This window comes from Cnephaeus nilssonii (genome assembly GCF_951640355.1).
Source record: "Cnephaeus nilssonii genome assembly, chromosome: 12".
Classification (NCBI taxonomy): Eukaryota; Metazoa; Chordata; class Mammalia; order Chiroptera; family Vespertilionidae; genus Cnephaeus; species Cnephaeus nilssonii.
Window position 1 is genome coordinate 17,831,124 of NC_137083.1, and position 20,953 is coordinate 17,852,076.

The window sequence follows — 20,953 nt, forward strand, 5'->3', positions numbered from 1 at the left end:
TTTGGATACCATGGAGAGTTACTAAAAAAAGCAGAAGGAAATAGGAAAATCCAGAAATGTGGCAATGCAGAGGTAAATTTCTTCTTCATTGAAATGAAGGTTGATATAAATTGGAAATCTAACACAGCTATAACTGACATAAATAGGAACTTGGACAAAGAGGACCTCACATATAAACTATCAGTATCAAAATTTTTCATGAATGTATTTCAGGAAAGGGGTGGTCAGAAAATGGGGTTTAAGAGAAAATGAGATTGGTTCTGGTTATAATCCTTTGTCACAAATAACCAAAAATAGATGTTTCCATTATTATACCATCAAAACAGGTGGTTAGTCCAGTAATTTTTTTAACCATGTATATTATTTTCAATACTAGAGGCCCGATGCACCAAATTTGTGCACTGGTGGGGAGGGGTCCCTCAGCCCGGCCTGCGCCCTCTTGCAGTCCGGGACCCCTCGCTCCTTACTGCCTGCCTGCTAGCTGCTCCTTAGCGCTACCGTGGAGGCGGGACAGGCTCCTGCCACCGCTGCTGCTGTGCTTCCCAGCAGTGAGCCCGGCTTCTGGCTGAGTGGCACTCCCCCTGTGCATTGACCACCAGGGGACAGCTCCTGCATTGAGCATCTGCCCCCTGGTGGTCAGTGCGCATCATAATGACCAGTCGTTCTGGTCATTCTTCCGTAACGGTCACTTAGGCTTTTATTATATAGATGCTATTAAGAAACATCTCAAAAATAGAACCTGTAGGATTAAGCATAGTCTTATTATTCTAATATATCTTAATTAAAAGCACCCTCTCAATTGCATCTTCCATTTTGTAGAGTTAGGTTATATAACTAAGGATCATGTCTTTTCTATTTTGTGATTCTCCCCAAATACTGTGTTTTTCAATCTCAGACACTTAGTAGCCCTTCATTATTGAATAAAAATGTTCAGTATTGAGTGTATTTTAAAGCAAGTCTTTTCATTCAAATGAAATATTTAAAAGGAGATTAAGTAAAAATTCCTAACCATATTTTTGTAATTGAAATACATTTTTCATCCTTTTCAGTGATTATAAACTTAAAAATACCACACTACACATTCTTTGATTACTATTTTAGTGGTTAATCTGGAAATTACAATATCCCAAACCTTAAGCTTATTACAAATCTAATTAAAAATTAATACTTATGCAACTCATGGACCAGCTTAAACCTGATCCTGTTTAAATATGCATTTCCATCATGAAATGGATTGTTGCTATACCCAGCCAACGTTACTGCTTGGTGAGTCTGATACACTCAGCTCCCAAGGGGTAGCTTTGATCAAACTGTTACTTGATGGCTAATGGCCCGGCTCTCAGTTCTAGAAGGGATGCAGTAGCATGTCAAGAACTAACTCAACAGTGACTAGTTCTCTGCCGCTGATAAGGGACCTTATTCAGGAACCCTTGAAGACTGGACTGTGACTCAGAGCTTGCCAGACACCTCAAAAGGCATCCTTACCTCCAGCTAATATTTCTAGCACCATGGATTATGCGGGGTTATTACTGTATTGCTTATCTATTACTGTGTAACCGGTTACCCCCAAAACTTATTAATTTGAAGCCTCAATAAGCATTATCTTACACAGTTTCAGCCAGCCAGAAATACAGGAGCCACTTAACTGGGAGGTTCTGGCTTGGGGTTTCTCAGGAGGGTGCAGAGCAGCTTCCGGCCCGGGCTGCAGCCATCTGAGGCTTTAACTGGGTCGGGAGGGTGACTTGCAGCTCACGGGGCTGTTGGTGGAAGGCCGCAGGTGCTCCCTGGCTTTGGGAAGGAGGCCTCAGGCAGCTCCTCAGAGGACTGCCTTCGTGTCGGCACACATGGCCGCTGGCTTCCTGCAGTTACATGATCTAGGAGAGAGAACGAGAGCAGTTTGATTCTTTCCATGACCTAATTTGGAAGCCACACCATCATGTGTGCCTTGATATCAGCCACGCACCCACATCAATGCCAAACACCGTTTCTCTCAGCTGTCACCTTCTGCCAGGGAGCACGTCGGAATTGCAGGCTCTGGCTGTGCACAGGCTCTGAGGGGCCCGCAGGTAAACGTTGGTTACAGATTCTCACGGACAGCTCACTGCTCCCGCCAGGGCTCTCGTCTCCTGCCCAGGCTGATTTCAGCCCCCTTCTACAGTCAGGGTGAGGCACAAGTAGGTTTTCAGCTGTGAGTATGCAAAATCAGTTTAATCTTGTATTACTACTTACTAAGCATTGTATTGTTTTCCATATGAACAACTGTAAACCGAATGTTGCCGCACCCTCTAAATCTATGTAACAGAATGTGATGGTTCTAAGCACCAGCAAAGGGGGAAATGTCACCCTGCTTTTTATAAGCTTTTGATCATTGCTCTTTGTCTTAGCTAGAGACAACCAGTGATGTGTGTGAGTTACCTTAACCGTCGGTTTTGTGTGTCAGTCCCACGCAACTGCTGAAAGCTTTTCTGGTTTCTCCTTCCACTGGTAGCATTCTTGTGGCCAGGCTAAGCTCAGATGATTAGCCCACATACAAATGACCAATGCCTCCAAAACAGCAGACTGGATTAGCGAATTGTGGTACAATCATACCATGCAATACTGTACAGCAATGAGAACAATAGAGTTACTGCTATTAGCAACAACATGGGTGAATTTTACAATGCTGAGTAAAAGAAGCCAGACAAAAAATAATGCCACTTCTGTGATCTCATTTATATGCCTTTCAAAAACAGACACGATTCATGTACACTTTAGAAATCAGGACAGGAATTACTTTTGAAGTACGGGTAGTAATGAGTAATAGTGCTGGTGACAAGAACAAGGGGGCTTTTAGAGTGCTAGTAATGTTCTAGTTCTTGGTCCAGTTACATGGACGTGTTCATTGTTTGAAAATTTGCCGAGTCGAGCTCTTATAATTTGTATACATTTCTATATACACACTTTACTTCAATAAAAAACATAACATCAAATGTGGGAATTTTTCATTATTAGCATTTATGTTTATATTTAAACTAGAGGCCAGTGCATGAAATTCGTGCATGGGGCTGGGGGGTGGGTGAGTCCCTCAGCCCAGCCTGCACCCTCTCCAATCTGGGACCCCTCGAGGAATGTTCAACTGCCCGTTACAGGGATGGGGCCATGGGGGTGTGGCCAGCCTGGGTGAGGGGCTGAGGGGCTGAGGGCTGTTTTCAGGCTAGCCACACCCCCTTCAGGGTGGGGATCCCTGCTGGGGTTCCTGGCTAGCCTGGGTGAGGGGCTGATGGCTGTTTGCAGGCTGGCCAAGCCCCCCAGTGGGGACTCTCACCCCATGGGAGTGTGGCCAGCTTGGGTGAGGAGCTGAGGGCTGTTTTCAGGCTGGCCATCCCCCCCCGCCCCCCCCTCCCTGGTGATCCAGGCTCCCAGCCCCTCTTTTTTTTTTTTTTTTCAGCGCCTCCTTGAGCGGAGGCCAGGGCCAGCTAGAAGCAGGTATCTGGGATTTATTTATCTTCTATAATTGAAACTTTGTAGCCTTGAGTGGAGGCCAGGGCCAGCCAGGGCGGGCGGAAAGCTTGGCTTCCTCCATCACCAGGGGCAACCCAAGCCTCCTGCTCGCTCCAGCTCCATGGCTGCCACCATCTTTGTTGGGTTAATTTGCATACTTGCTCCTGATTGGCTGGTGGGTGTAGCGGAGTGATGGTCAATTTGCACGTTTCTCTTTTATTAGTGTAGACTAGAGGCATGAAAATTCATGCACTGGAGGGGGGTCCCTCAGCCCAGCCTGCCCCCTCTCACAGTCTGGAAGCCCTCAGGGGTGGGAGGCAACCCAGTGATCAGGGGAAGGCAACGCCCCATCACACCTCTGCTGCTGCCACTGCCAGCAGTGCAAGCCTCGGCCGACCCTGGTTACCTGAGCCTCGGGTGGCCCTGGACGGCTGGGCAGCTGCCATCCGAAGTTTGCCTGCACCTCAGGCCGGCCCTGGGGGGCTGGGGGGCTGAGGGGACTGGGGTACTCCGGAGGCAGGCACGCGGAGCATCCAGGTCTGCCTGGGGGCGGGCCCGGCCTTGCTGCGCGCCTGCTGCCCCAGCGGGGCTGAGGGGACTGGGCACTGCCATCTTGTGACTGTGGGTGCCACCATCTTTGCGACGGTGTGAGGGTCAATTAGCATATTCTCTCTTTATTAGATAGGATATTTCAAATAACGTCATAATAACAATGCTAATCACAGAGAAGTTTAATACACAACTGAAAACCACCAGGATTCCGAGAAATAACAGGGGTTATCTCAGTGTAATTGTGAGCATTTGAGCAGGTTTTGTGCCTTTGTCTTCAAGGTATTTTTCCTCCCGTTTGGGAACTGTGTTCCAGTTCAGAGAGGTAAAAGTCATCACTGATCTCTTCATGGACCTGACAAAAACAGCATCTTCTGGATCATCAAACACAATTCTGAAAAAATGGCAATTATGTTAGAAAATGTCAATTAGATCAAAATGAATTTTTAATTTAAACATATCAATGCCACATTTTCTACGGTGCCACTAACAAATACATTTTGGGCTCTACTGACAAATGACTTTCAGGAGAAGTAATGCTATTTTTAATATGTATATTGTTTATTTTAATAATAGAGGTGTTGTTTTTTTTTTACCATATTTGGAATTAGCTATTACAGTTTAAGTCTCAAAAATGTATACATTCATGTTTTAAACAAGTGTTAAATGATTAAAATATTTCTAGATCTTGTATGTATATTAGTATTTTGTATACATTTTATTGGAATATTTCCTATATTATGCTATATTTTATAAATGTGCTTGGGGATAATATTTTTCAACACTGAATCAAAACAAAATTCCTAAGTTAAAAATTAAAAGAGTAATGGTTTTTAAATTCATCAATATTCATGAATTTGAAATATTTTTCATAGTTTAATGAAGTATTTGCTTTTGAAAATGTAAATTCCAGTGAATATAAAATATTAATAATTGCTGTCACTGGGAATATTTAGGGGAACAGTAAACAAGAAAGATAAAGGCTCTCATCTGTAATAGCTAATAATTATTAAGTTTTATTTTTTACAAATCCAATCACATTTTCATTTATTTTAGGTTATAAAAATAATATTAAAGTGTAAATATGTCAAATATGAATACATAGGTTGAACTCATCACAGAAAGATAGCATTTTTTTTCTATTGAAGAGATAGTCATTTTTATTAACACATTAAAATCTATTTTGGGAAGTGGGAGTAATTTAGGGGGTAACAGAATTATGAAATAAATAATCCAATAATGAAGTTAAAGTTAAAATCACTTACTTGTCTACATTATTCCCAAGTACAAAACCTAAAAAAATAATTTCTAAATTAGTATCTTTCAAATGTTTACTTAGCATTTTAAAACAATTGAGCAATGCTGTAAAGAAAAAGTCAAGAGCTTAGGTCTCTGGTTTTCAAGCAAGCATTTCAATGAATAATCCAATCCATCAAAAAAACCTTGATACCAAACCCTACAACGAAACTTTCTCTTAGATATAGTGCCTTAGGTTTGTCTTAGGTTTTGAGGCAGATTTTTAAATGCAATATACATCTCAAAACTCTGAGGACAGAATGCTTAATCAATTTAATTAACAATAAGAATCCAAGTGGGAATTTTTATAATTGAGATACTGAGTCTTATGTACAGAAACTGATCCTTTATTTTCTTTTTTCAGATAGTCACATGCATTTACAAATGGAATAATAGACCAAATGAGGAGAAATGTTTAGGGCAGTTTAAACCATTTGGATTCTTGGCATTAACTTCAAAGAAATGGAATAAACAAATCCTAGATCACAAGACTCTCCATCTTCCCTAGCTCTGGTGCTCAAAGGCTAGTCCTCAAAGCTTGGCCTTCTTCTGGTATCTTGCAGAGACTGTCATTGCGTTGTTTATTCCTCTTCAGAAGACCTAGCGCCAGGCTAGAGATGGAATGTAGCAGCACCTGTTAGGCCACCAAAGCCCACAGTGCGAGCTCTTGCCAGTCCATAAGCAGCAGGGAGCACGCAGCCTCGGCCTTCAGAGCGGAGCTGATGGCATCCTTCCCTTCACAAGTGCTGACTCAAGTCTCCCACAGATCAGAAAGCTGAAGCAAATTTATGTCCAAAATACAGCTTTGACTGACTAGCAGCGATGGTGCTCGAACCCAGGGGAATCTGACCTCAAAACTCGTGCTCTTGCCTCTACACTGGTTGTTCTCTAACTGGAGAATGCACAGATCACGTGAAAGGCTAAAGCACAGCTTCCTGGGTCCCACCCTTGAGTAATTTCTAATGTAGTAGCTCTCATTTGGGGCAAGAATTAGCATTTGTAACCAATAGTTGTTAAGTGCGGCCGCTGCTGCTGCTGCTGCTGCTGCTGGTGGTGGTTTGGGGACCACACTTGGAGAACCACTGCTCTACACTATATTCTTCTGCATCCAGAACATATCCTCCAGGCATTCCTTCTATTCTATGGGACATACAGGGATGAAGCAACAAGTTAAATGAAACTTGGGAGAAACAATCATGCAAATTCTACATTGTTATAACTGGCCCGGTCTCTTCGAAAAGTCATGGAAACAATTTTGGAATCAATTCTAAATTAAAATAGATTAAAGGGCCATAACAGCCAACTGTAATGATGAATCTTGACTGAATTCTGGTTTAAAAAAGCAGCTATGGAAGCCATCTTGGAACTAGGAAGATTTGAATATGGATTACATATTCAATAATATAAATGTTACTTTTCTTAGGTGTGATAATGGCATTGTGGCGCTATAGGAGAATGTGATTTTAAAATTTATAGGCCAAATTAGGAGTGAAATGTCATAATGTCTGCGACTGAAGTATTTAAATGATTCAACGATACTTTTATTTTTCCAGTTTACATAAGGCAAAGTATAAATGGAGGGTGGTGAATATGGCAGAATATTACTATTGAATATACATGGGCATATACAGGTGTTTAACATTCTTTCAATTTTGTCTATATTAGAAAAATATCACAATAGTTAAGGGAAAAGTCCCAATTTTGCCCTTATTTTTCTTCTTCTTTTCTTGCTCTGTTTTAAATAATAAGTTAGCTGGTTGTAAAATTCTTGGCTGACTATTACTTTTTCTTAGCATTTTAAAGGTATTAGATCACTATTTTCTGACTTCCATAATTGCAGTTGGGAAGCTTGTTGTGAATCTACAAATTATTCTTTTGTAGGTAAATTTACATTTCCTCTCTATTTTAAGATAATTTTGCCTTTGATGTGGATTTTTGTTGTTATTAGTCATTTATGTCTTTGGAATAATTTTGTCTGACGAATCTAAGGATTTATAGCATTTACCAAATTTGGAAAATTCTCAGCCATTATTACTTCAAACATTATCTTCTGCCCAATTTCTCTATTTTTTTTGTCCCTTCAGGATTATTAAACTTATATTGAACCTTATCTTTCTAATATTTGCTTATCTCAACAGCTAATTTTCTATATCTTTCTCTCAGCTGCATTCTGGGTAATTTCTTCAAAACTCTTTTCCAATTTCATATTTTCCCCTTTGTTTTTAGAAAATCTGTTCTAGAATGTATTTTCATTTTCAAATGTGTGCTTGCAAAGTGTCATGAGGAAAAGGCTTTTGTCTTTGTATCTTTTTAAATCCCTCTTATGGTGCAGCAGCCACCTTATAACCATAAAGCACACTAAGAATAATAGAATTAAAGATAGTTACATTCTTGAACACTAATGACGTCAATGAACTTTACACTAACCTAGAACCCTACCTTTGTACTTCTTTACTATGTGAGAAACATAAACCTCTATTTGTATAAATCACTGTAGTTGGATTTCTGTTACATACAAGAAATTAATTCCAATTAACAAAACATCAGAATATATTCAACTTATACTTGCATATAATAACCAAAATATTAACTGCTTATTTCTGGATGGAGAAATTATGGATGATCTTTATTTCTCCTGAATATATTTTCTATATTATCAAAAACTTATAGCCTTAATTGGTGAAACTGTCTAGTGATAGTGGTATAACAACCGTAGTTTACTAACTGATCCCTTTATACTGTGCTAGATACTGGGGTAAGGAATTCAGTGTAATATCTCATTATTATTATATCATCTCATTTAATATAATATATATAAATGAAGATAAGAATTGCATATCCCTTTAATTTGACTAAATTAAAAATATTTGTTTCACTGTGTTGGTACTTCTTATAAATTACAGTTATTATTATTATCAAATTACCCAAAAGTTTGAGAAATTATAATTTCTTTTTTTTTTTTTTTTTTTTTTTTTTTTTTGCAAAATACCTTTAGGTACCGTGTTGGCTTGTTTTTGCTTAAAAGGTGACCTAGGATTCCATGAGGCATCTGCTTTTCCTCTGAATGCGATTGATTGAACAATATGAGCCTTTTTATGGTTAAAAATGGTAATCATTGATCTTCTTTCTTTTTCTGTAACTTCTGATAAATGCAAAAAGTAATGTTATTGCATAGCATTAAAAATAGTTATGCAGAGTAATTCAAAACAGATTTGAACACCTTCAAAAAGATAGGGTGTCCCCCAAAAAACGTATACACACATTTTGAATAATTATAAAGGCAGTGTTTATTAAAACACATTTCATTTTCAAAACTGAGCTAACAACTGTTAAAGTATACATTTTTGGGGGGACACCCTGTGTTCTTATCTGAATTATTATATGTGAACATCCTGTCAAAACTAATTTGTGAAGAGCTATCACAGTCATCGCCATAAACTTTCAAGTGCCCAATATATGCCCCTCAGGTCACAGGCATGACCAACCCTAATGCCTCCCAGGCCCTTTCTAACACATCACCATGGATGACTGACATCACTACTCTGATACATCCCTCCTTTCCTCCGGGCTGTGGGAAGAGAAGGCATAAACATAAGGTTTTGATAAATCCTCATTAAGAAGGTGCTCAGTAATTAAGACTGTTCAAACCTAGAGACAGAAAGGTGAGTAGACAGATTGATAAAGCAGGCCTCCAAGAATGTATAACTTAATGCACTGACCATTTTTGTAGCTTATATGAATCAGACATACTGGTTTATCTCCAATGTCTAAAGCTATATTCATAAAGAAGTTATCATTGATAATATGCATTTTAATATATATGTTTACAGAATTTCAAAGTACATGATTTTCAGAACTTAAATAGACCTTAAGAGATTTAGTCCAGTTCTCTCATTTTTGAAATAAGAAATTAAGGTACCAGTGGGTAAGTGATTTGGCATTCAACACACTAGTGTCTAACGCAGAATTCAGACACCTGTCCTCACACTCAATGAGATGACCTTTCTAAGACAGTGGTCAAGAGGCATACATTCCTGAAGTAGGGCAGGTTTCATAGAGCAAACCTTTCAATAAAAATCTTAAAACTTTCATTCACACAGAAATTTATTTTCAAACATATTCAACATTTTTAAACCACTGAATTATGACTGCCTCTCAAATATTTCTCTGCAAGAAAAAGGCGTCCTTACGATTTCGGTCAAGCAACTCTACTCCTGGAAGGTGATAGATGATATATAAACGATACAGGTTATATTGGCAAAAAGGGTTTTGGTAGAGACCTGCAAAGATGTCAGATTTCAAAATTAGTTTCATTCATCACTTGATGAAATATGGACAGTCACAGGATGCATAGAAAACATAAGGACATGTTGAGCTCTGCTTCACAGACCAAACCAACATCCTCAGTAAAACCTTCCTTATTCAGAGGAGCACTTACTTTTCCTACCTGTTCAATTCATTCATTCAACAAATATTTTGAGTGCTTACTGTCTATGAGAAACTGTGCTAAATGCAGGGGACATATCGTTGACCGAAATCTACCATACGTGAGAACACTTTTAACACATCCTTAAGCTAATTAGTCAGGAAGAACTGGCTATCAGGGGTCTTAATGCTGCTCTTTATCGAAGTATTTGTTCACTTGATTCTCTTCTTCCAGCCTCAAAAGTCACAGGGATGCCTGTGTAGAGATGGGCAGAGATGCTGGGCACTGTTCTAACAGTTTTCTTTCTCCACTGCATAACCACTGCACATAGTTCAGAATATGAAATGCCAGTAGCAGCTTCAGATCTCAGCAGGAGCAGAGATGAGCAGGTATGGGTGTTGCATCGTGTCTACCCCTGGCCAGGTGTGGGGGGCTCAGATGCCCTGTCCACAGATGCTGGGACACCTCATGCGCCATGCCGGCTAGTACAGTGGCAGGGCGTGGGAGGCATGTGGGTGTAGAAGAGTTCCTGGCATTCGGATGTCACATTCCTTAGGCATCAATATTTCGAACATTTTAAAAAAATCTTCAACTAGGAAGTTGTGAAGGTTTTATTTTCATGGGAAAGGTAAAGTATTTTCCCTATTCTTATTTAGATAGTATTAAACAGGGTTTTCAATACAACATAAAATAAAACTTTTATGACTTCCAGTTGGATATCTAGAGCTACTGGATTCTGCCTACAAGCAATTTCAAAAAAATAAAATAAAATACTGTACTTCTGGAAAATACATCTAGGGAGGACCACTAGATGGCAGCAGCAGAAAGAGCTCCAGTTAGTGTACCACTATACTCCCAACAATGAGGCTCTTTCAATGTACATATTAAATTAAGCAGTACTGCTGTAGCATTTGACTATCTATAAAATACAAGCAGGCTTGATAAAATCATGAAAATATGAAGCATTAGAAATCCACAAAAACTGACTAACACTTATAAAGAACATTTTGCAACCTAAAGATGGGAGGGCATGCTTAAAACACAATAAACTATTTAGATAAAAACGGAAAAAGTAAATCATCTGGACATTGTCTCGGTAGTTAATCAAATGTTCTAATATTTGTTGTACAAATACAAACTTTTATGACTAATAAAATCATTACATTTAGCTATTCCCTGGGGAAAACATGAGTTTTAGAAGGATTTAAAGTAGGCAATGAAAGACACCTGGTGCATCATAAACAAAAGTTTTAAGACCGAGGAAAGGCATAAAAGACAATGTAGAATGACAAAAACATTTCAAAGAAAGGAAATATGTATGTATTGGGAGTTAATGAGAGGAAAAAATGAAATGGATATTTTTCAAGATTTCTTAAGTGAGGGCAAAACTGGCTTGAATTTTAACCTTAAAGGAGAAGGAATTTAAAGTGGTAACAAATAATTATAACTACAGGACAGAGAATAGAATGGATGTATATTACACAAGTAATAAAGACAGATTTAAAAAGATCCCCTGGGATCATGTATTGTACTTTGAGCCAGAAAGAGAATAGAAAAGGACACCCTTTAAAGATATAAAAGCAAAACACAATTGTTTTTAATGAGCGTTTAGGAGGGAGAAAAAGTCACATATTTTTTAGTGCAAAAGTCTGCTCTGGTTCCTATCTTGGAGAATCACATCTGACACCTTGTAACCCTCTCATTCATTATAGCAGCTGAGAGCGGAATTGGCCTTTGCATATGATGTTAATGGAAGATGTACCAACATCTTCCAGTGACATTACTTCCGTATACCTTGCATATATTCTTTTCCCTCTGAGCACATTACTCTATCATCTTTTTTATTTTATTTTAAAAATATATTTTGTTATTGATTTCAGAGAAGAAGGAGAGAGAGAGAAACATCAATGATGACAGAGATTCACTGATCAGCTGACTCCTGCATGCCCCCTACTGGGGATCCAGGTGGCAACCTGGGCATGTTCTCCAACCATTGAGCCACAATGGCTTGACTACCATTTCATTTCTTTTCTTGGTTTTGTCTCCTAGTGCTTAGTTAAGTAACATCTTTATGTAAACATGAAGAAAAAAAAAAACCCACTTCTGGCTTCAGATTTGGATTTACTGCTATTACATTAGTTTAAGAAAATGTCTTCAATACTAAAAATTCGATGTGCTTATTATGGTTCAACATTCATCTCATCATAAAATAAAAGCTAAGTGACAGTAAGTCTGAAAACTCTGCTACTAAGCCCAAGCTCTGCTTGAATTAACTTTAAAAAATAAATAAAATTAAATAATTTGAAAGGCATTTCATCTTTATTCTCCTTCACTTTTTCCCTAGCTCTTCAATTTTAGAAGGAAGCAATCTTATTTTTAAGTCTTTTTTTTTCTCCTTCTATACTTTTAAGCATTTCACATTTTGGATTTATGAGTTTTGGATTGATGTTACTAAAATTACCATAGATTAAGTTTCTAAGATATGAAACTGGTTTCCTGTGTCTGAAAGTTCTGAAAGCCTTCCGTGATGTATGGGGTACATTCTTTTAGAAAGTATGAAGCAAAATTGCTTACACTTTCACTTTCAATAGGTTAATACTAGTTAATCCGCCTTCCCTCTAGGCTACGTATAGAGTACACCTCAGTGGCGCCAGCACTGTCTTGCTTATCTTAATTTGGGATTCTGAGTCTAAGCAATTTACATTCACACAATATATCAAAATGTCTCTACTACCTTACTGCATACACTTGAGTTACTTGAGTCACATGTGTGAATCTACTTATTATTGAAACAGAAGAGAAAAAAATAGTTGTCTAATTAATTGGCTTCAGTTAATGTGTTTAAACTTTTAAAGCAAAATTTAAAATCATAATTTAAATGAACCCAAATGTTTTTAAGACCACCTTTGAAGGAAGTTGATGTAATTAATAATGTACCAACATATCCGTTTTGACACATGAGGAGAATGATAGAGAGAAGCTTAAAGCAGTTGTATTGTATGCCTGTACAGAACAGCCGTGGAGGAAGTTCAGATGCCCGTGATCAGACACCAAGATTTTAAGGTTCTGGCTCAAGGTTACTTAGCCAGAACCTTAAAGGTCATCAGCTCCATGATTATCACCATCGTATTTTAACACAACTCTGTGGCCACAGAATACCGCTAAAGCAGGATCTGAACAGAGTGGAGGGGTCAGGATATTCTCTTCTTCAGGACATACAGCAGTGGAAAACCCAGCTGGCTCTTATTATTGGGGGACTGTCCTGTTTTGTTTTTGGAGGGGTGGGCCTACCTTGAAGGACATTTCAGGTAAAGAGGTCTAAATGAAGAGACCTCTGAGATCGCAGTCCCACCCTGATCTCTGAGTACCCCTCCTCATGCCCTGGCTGTTTGCCATCCACAGTGGACGGGGGTCCAATGAGGGGAGGTAGAAAACGTTCAAGGACAGAACCTGTAGCAAATGAAGACCTTCTGTTGAAAAGGGCACTCTCTGTTTTCAATGGTGAACCCTTAGAGCTCTGCTAAGAAGCAAGTCTTAAACATTATGCAATGTCGGCTTCTAAGTGTCCTCTCCAGTAGTGAAGCTAATGAAACAGAGAAAATTGGAGAGAAATGCGGAGACTAAAAGTTTAAGAGCACAAAAGTGTAAGGACTTTGTTGCTGTTGGTGTTTTGTTCCGTCTGTGCTGGGAGGAAGGCAGGGGCCCGAAAGTTAGTGAGTGTCATCGGCCAGGAAGTGTGTCCCTGACACAGGCAGAGCCTGCTGGAGAAGGAGCGTGGAGGTGGGGAGGGAAGAGGAAAATGGAGCTGGGGAAGGAGGGCGGGGAAAGGTAGACCGCCTGGAGAGAAGAGGTGGGGCCCTCCTGACTTAGCTAGGAAGTCAGGAATCCAGTTTCCAGGACCTCACACTCTGCTGCTGGTTTCAGGCCTCCCAGAAGCTCCCAGGCGCGGGTCTCCTGGGCCATCTCTTGGCAATTCTCCTCAGAAATGCCAGTGGAGGGTGCATGCTGAAATGGATTAGAGGTTTACCTCCAGGCAATCTTCTCACCCTCTGAGGAACTTGCACTTGAAGTGGAATAATAACAACACTTTAGCATTTTATATGGTTTTACAACTTGAAAAGACAAAAATTTTAAACATTTCAAAAGACATGAACTTCTCATAGTTAATGAGCTGAATCTAATCTGTGATCGCAAATGAGGTTCATAGAAACTTAATCTGAGGACATTACTGCACAAATATAATTAGCAGTTTAGTAAATGCAAACATTTTTCCCCATATAATTTCTTGAATGAAAATGGGGCAAACGTTCAAAATGTGCATACTTGTTACCAAGAGTTTTTAAAAAATGCTTTTTATTTGTTAATTGGGCACAGCATTTTCTCCATTTTAAAATATGATTCCACTACAAGATTCTCAGTTGGAATGATTATAGCTCTAGAACTTGAATTCCATCGCTATGATTTTGAGTAGAGGTCTCTTAAACTGTTGTGATAGGTAATGATATGGACATTATATTACCAGGTTGAGAAAAAGCCCTCCTTCACCACACTCAGGGCCGACACAGTTCAGTGTTCAAATACACACTCCACAGACAAGCGGGCCCGGGGCTGGTGGATGACCCCTCATTCCTGAGGCCGGCACATCATCCTGTTGACTATGACCAGGGAAACCTTGATTGCTAACCTCCAAATTTTGTATTGTAAAATAAATTTGCTTAAACTGAGTTCTTACCTTGAGCAAATTATCCAATTAGTTTTGAATCAAGCCCTTTCAACTCCAAGAAATACTTAGCCTGAGAGTTATAAAACTGCAAGTCCCATAAAGGTCCAGACAAGGTCTTTCCTGTTCACTTTTGTGTCCCCATCTAGCAGAGTGCCACATTGTGATACATGATAAATATTTGTTGAATTATCACTTAACAAATGAATAAGTGGTAAATATTTATTGAATGAATGAATGAATGAATAATAATGGGGAAAAACGAGGCATAATTATAAGTTTCAGCATTTCTTAGTAGTTTGTTTAAAGCTACTAAAGTGGTGAAAATACAAGGCTCAGAGCTTTAAACAAACTACTAAGGATTTCTGTGAAGATTTCAATCAGAATATTCTAAGAAAGCATTTTCTCAACAGGAAAGACTTTCAATATGTTATTATAATTATTATTATTTAAAATGTCAGTTATATTTTTAATTTATTTACTATTCAGCAGAATTTCTAGATTGGGCATCTTAACTCATTATCTAATTAACAAATCCACAATAAAGCAATTTTTGTTTTTGTTGCTACTTCAAAATAACATTAATGTCAAAAAATGCTTTTTAAAAAAATAGCTTTTACAGAAATAGCTGAGTAGTTGAAGCAATCCTGAGAAGTAGCTATTAGCCCATTTTATAGAAAAGTGAAGGTAAGTGAGAATTTCGGGTCTAGCATAACCAGTCTTTTAAATACAAAAGCATTTGTTCAGCACAGAAGGGCCAGATAATTGAAATATGCAAGCAAATTCTGAGTCTTTCCCAGACCTTCTCACATCACAAAAGCAAGCATGAAATTGCCATGAACTTGGTGTAATATTAACATTTGGGTTTAAAGAATTCACTTATAAGCACATGAATCATTTCTCCTAAATACAGTACATGTAACTGATTAACACTGAAAATATATGAAAACTTGAATCACTATTAATGTATTGATCTGATTAGAACCTCCACCATCAATATCAGTTTATACGTATTCAAAATACTATCTCAGACAATTTTGAGACATGAATACAAAATAAATAGGAGAAAAACAACATTCATTTCATGGCATTATTTTAAAAAGTTTCCAAAGTCTAAAGTTTGAAAACTCATTAATTGTTCTGAGTGTCTTTTTCCTTAGTACATCTAGAACCATTTGGCCTGTATTGTGATTGTGTATGGGTTTATTTACCCTCCAATACTATAAGCTTATTGAGAGTAGGAACCGTGCATTACTTATTTTTCCAATCTATTTCAATACTTATGCTTCCTTCCAATACTGAGGCCAGTTTCTTGCTGGGTGTGATTCAGTTTTCATGAATGAAGTTTGCTGTTCACCCAGTTAAAGCTTAAATAAAAATTTACTTTCGGGGTGTGTGTGTCAGCTTTATGAATATAATTCATCCACTTTAAGTATACATAATTCATGTTTTTTAGTATACTCACAGAGCTGGGCCACCATTACCACAGTCAACTTTAGAACATGTTCATCATCACAAAAAGAAACCCCACACCCCTAGTTCTTTAGCTGTCACTCCCCAGTCCCCTCATCCCCTTGCCCTGGGAAAACACTGATCTATTTTAAAATAGTTCCCTGTCAGTATTGCTTTCTTGATAGATGGGCATGTCATATGAATGGAATCATATAATATGTGCTGAAACTTACTTCTGAGCTAAAACCCAAACCACTGATTTAAATGTGTAAATCATCTTTTGTCACTTTCATTTGGCATGCCATATAACTCCACAAAAAATTTTTTTCTACCTATTGTTCTTTCCAAAACACATTTTTAAAAGAAAGAGATCTAGTCTTGTTTTCAGGAATATCTAAGTATTTTAGTTATTGATCTAATTTAAATAAGAAAATTAAAAAATGTCCTGTGGCTTACTATTTTAACTTATAGCCATATAAAAGTGCAAATTAATACTTAGGGTCTTCAGATTTAGCATTCCCTTTAATTCCTTCACTGTTGCATCGATGTTTGTTAACTCATTGTGGTGCAGCAGGAGTATATGCAACGAAGGCAAATAGTGCAGGCCTAAAAATAATTTTTACAAGATTTTAAATACTTTTAATGCCAATTAAACACAATAAAAGAATACATTACAACTGGTAAAAGAAAGAATTATTATCAATAATATTGTGAATTACCATTAAGAATAGAACAAAGAATTAGAATTCAATTAATTGAGTATAATGTGGGAATGTAGAATCCATTTATTTTCAGTGTTATTGTTTTATAGCTTTTTTTCTATAGTAATGATTTTTTTTTGTTTTATTTTAGAAGGGTTATTTTTTTTAATTTACTTTTTTGTTTTGTTCTTTTTTGCCAATGTTACTTAGATTTATAATGCCAATCAAGGGAATACTCATTCAATTCAATATCTCTCCCCAAGGTGAAGGGATTAGTCAAAGAACATATATGCATAACCCATGGACACAGACAACCTTGTGGTGATGGTCAGAGGGAAGCGGGGGAGTTGGGGCTGGATGGAGGGGGAACATGGGGGGAATGGGAACATCTATAATAGAGCCAACAATAAAAATAGAAAATTTGCATAACCCCCCAAAATATTTTCTTTACACCATACAGAACCAAATATTCATATCATTTTTGTTGATTCTAAATTTAAAAAATTTCCCACATTTTTAACATAAGTAAAAGTGGGTTGTATCTTTGTGATAGCCACGTCATACCTTAATTGGCAGACTTTTCTTTCTTCATGGGACATGGTAAATATTAAAATTTGACATTTTGATTCTATTATATATAATATTAAAGAAAAATGTTTTGTGTTGTACCTCTTCATATTTCATGAACATAGTACATCATTTACTTTTATACCTGGTTTGAAATTGTCAGTTTAGAGATTGTTGCACATATAAAGTTAATTCATAATGAGAGAATTTGACTGGTAAAAATTATAGCCAATAAAAACATTAAGACTATTTATAAAGTTGTTATATTTATAAATGCCCCCAAATATTGTTAAAATGTGTTTTCATGGTATCTAGTTTGTGTCCAACTGTGCAACAGAATGGCAAAATTTCTGTTAAAAATATTCATTTACCTTTTGAATATCAAGACATAAGACAAGATTGCATTAAAACTATAATTAAAAGAACATTTCTTAAAATGAAATGTACATAATGTTAAAAAAATAATAGATTCCATCATATATTTTCAACAGGAATGTTAAAACAGATTTTTGCATGCCATTAGCAATGGCAAAGTTAAAAGTTATTACTTAATTGAAAATTCATTCAATCAATAGAGAAAATTTAGACATACCTTTAATTTCAATAATTGCATTGTTGTTTAGATACAATTCTGTCAGACAATAGTTTCTAGTTAGAAATGTTATTTCATGGAGCTGAAAATGAGAGTTAGAGAACAATTTACTTTCTACAATAATTTTATATACATATACATATAAAATTATAGTAAGACTAAAGGCCCAGTGCCTGGCTAGTGATCAGGGCCGATCAGGGCCTTCTGGCTGCCTTCCTTCGTTCCACGCCGCCCCCTGGTGGTCAGCACATGTCATAGCGAGCAAATGAACTCCCAAAAGGACACTTTGCATATTAGGCTTTTATCTATATAGATCATAGAAATTAGATGTTTGCTGTTATTTTTAATTATTTGTGACCTTTGGTCTGGGCTATGAATTTACATCTGGATTGTCTTTGAGGACAGTGTGGTAAAAAGGATGTTTTTAGAGAACTTAATATAAACCCCTCTTACCATATCTCAACCAAACTCCCTTGCATGGTTTCCAAAGCTTCTGTAAAAGGGCCTACCTAGACATTTTGCTCTAAAAACATTTTGCACACTTTCTGCCCCATACAGACTCCTTGGATCTGGAAAGTATAGATATTTGGAGTGCTGGTATTAAGGTAGTGCTATATTTTAAATGGGTTGGTAAGAGGAGACCTCAAAGAGGAAGTAATATTTGAACAAACTCTTTTTAAAATATGTTTTTATTGATTTCAGAGAGAGGAGGGGAGAGGGAGAGAGGGATAGAAACATCAATGAGAGAGAATCATTGATTGGCTGCCTCCTGTTGGGATAGAGTCTGCTACCAGGCATATGCCCTGACTAGGAGTTGAACCGTGACCTCAGTGCTCAACCACTGAGCCACACTGGCCGGGCTTGAACAAATTCTTGATGAAGGGGCATGTAAGAGGAGCACCTGGGGTCTAGCCAGTGCATAGGCCAGGGTGCCTGGTGTGGCTGGATCAGAGTGAGCCAGGAAGTGAAGTGAGGAATGAGGTCAGATGTCATCAGGGGTCTACTTGTGTGGGGCCTTGAGGGTTAGTGTAAGCAGTTGGCTGAAACTAACAGGAAATCATTGGAGGTTTGGAGCAGAGGAATGACATGTTTTGACTTAGGTTTCTATAGATCACTTTGTCTACTGAATTGGCTGATTCTCAGGGGAGGGCAATCTCTCCCCGAGGGGTATTTGTCAATGTCTAGAAATATTTAGAGTTGTCACTTCTGGGGGGAATCCTTCTCGCATGTAGCAGGTAGAGGCCAGTGATGCTACTAAATATTAAAAAATGCACAGAACAGCCCCCACAATCAAGAATCATCCAGTTCAAAAAGTCAGTGGCACCAAGGTTAAAACCTAGGAGCAAAGAACTATAGATCAGTGATTAAACAACATGATGAAATTCTGAAAAATTCTATAATCATGTGGTATTTAAAAGGGTCTATTACTGTATACTTGAATAACGAAATTACATTATTTCCTAAATTTACATAAAACTAACTATTAGTTGGGGAGAATTTTAACAATATACACAATTACATAGGAGAAAAAAAATTGCAATACATTTCCAAGATTCCTAAAATTATTTTCATGGTTTTCCTATCCAGTTAATTAAAAAAAGTTCACGTGTAGCTTGGTTTAAAGTATGTACAATACTTAAAAATACAATCTATACTTTAAAAATATATTACAACTATTTAATTCAGTATAAACAGACTTTTATTCTGTTTTCCCTTCTTTATTCCATGTTACTAAAATTTTTGTATAAGCTCTTTTCCAAAAATAGGTTACATTCCTGATAAATCATTTTTAAGAATAACCAAATATATAGTGCACATATCTATGAATTTCACAACCATGCATTGAGATCTTATTTAGGTTATTTACCTTGACTTACTTTTTTTGAGGAGGTTTTAAATATTTGGCAAAATATGATTCTTTTAACAAAGTTGACATGAGGGATATAATTAATGTTGCCCCGAGGTAACAGAAACACACAAGAACCCAAATTATATGGAATGCACACTAGTTTGTTTTATTTTTTTACAGGTCTTACACTCTACCATGGGATTTGTGCTGCTCTAAATTTTTTTTTTGAAAAGGGAGGGTATGTACAAATAAATAATTAATATATGTATACCCAAACCTGATTAAAGGAACCAACTAAAATTCATGATACAAAGCTCAGAAAGCTATCTGAAAATGAGTACTGCTATTGAAAAAATTCTTTAAAAATATTTAAAACAGCACATTAAAAATAAGTATTTCAATTTTAAAATTGTGGTTTACTAGTATTGAACACCAATAATCCTTCCTAAAACACATAAATTTCTTCTCACTAGCAAATTTTCAATATGTACTAAATGTCTGGAAGATGAGAAATGGCATATCATAAGCTCAGGATCTTTTTTAAGGCAATTTTGTTTACTTCAGCCTAGTCATTCTCTAGTCAGCTTGCATGAAAAATGTTATTATAAATAAGTATTTCAATTATTTTTCAGATAATGAAGTTTATAAACAATGAATTTGCTAGAAGACTCATTTTCATTTAAATTCAGTTTGTAAACTTTGTCAACTGGTTTTTGCTACCGGGAAGAAACTCAGATTCCATTTTGGACAGCTGCATGGTAAGGCATCATGCAGGTTTTTTTTGTTTGTTTGCTTTTTTAATCAAAAGCTTATTCTAATCTGAGCCAAATGAAACTACCAAAGTACTGCTGGTTCTTCCAGAAATAGAAAAATACTAGCATTGTGCTAGCAATATTACAGGCTTATTATTAAATAGCTGAAAAAATTTTTGAGGTAATGAACCAGAACACAACTTAATTGCAGTATAAAAGACAAATAAATCACTTAGATCAATTGTCTGAGCAGACTCAACTTCTTATAAAAAGTTGGAAGGGATAAACTGTGTACCGAAAATTGCCTCACTCAGGCCCGCTCGAAGATGGGCCATGGAAGGGCGTCTTGAGAAGGCCTGAGTGCAGCTGTCTCCCACTTATCAAACCAGGCGAGGTTAGAAAAATGTGACCCATAAAGGGAGGAGGAGCAGAACTAGTGAATACCTATGTGATGTGAGGGAAAAACCAGCCCTCCGAGAGCATAATGAAGGAACCAGAGTCGCCTGAGCAAACCTAGGAAAGCTGGGGCATTGGAGGTCCTTAGGAACAACCTGTACCTATTTAGTTTG

General features: G+C 37.3%; 1 protein-coding gene across 1 annotated transcript in view; it reads right to left on the minus strand.

The window, feature by feature from the left end:
- Positions 1-4,142: 4,142 nt before the first annotated feature.
- LRRC72 (leucine rich repeat containing 72) overlaps positions 4,143-20,953 on the minus strand; it is a gene marked incomplete at its 5' end in the record, with an annotated part of 30,858 nt that continues 14,047 nt past the window's right edge. Inside the window, 6 exons of the mRNA XM_079786835.1 lie at positions 4,143-4,423; positions 5,295-5,322; positions 8,315-8,467; positions 9,516-9,605; positions 16,419-16,529; positions 17,784-17,865. Of these exons, the coding sequence (XP_079642961.1) occupies positions 4,258-4,423; positions 5,295-5,322; positions 8,315-8,467; positions 9,516-9,605; positions 16,419-16,529; positions 17,784-17,865 (630 nt within the window). The 3' untranslated portion in view covers positions 4,143-4,257. The remainder of the gene's footprint in view (positions 4,424-5,294; positions 5,323-8,314; positions 8,468-9,515; positions 9,606-16,418; positions 16,530-17,783; positions 17,866-20,953) is intronic.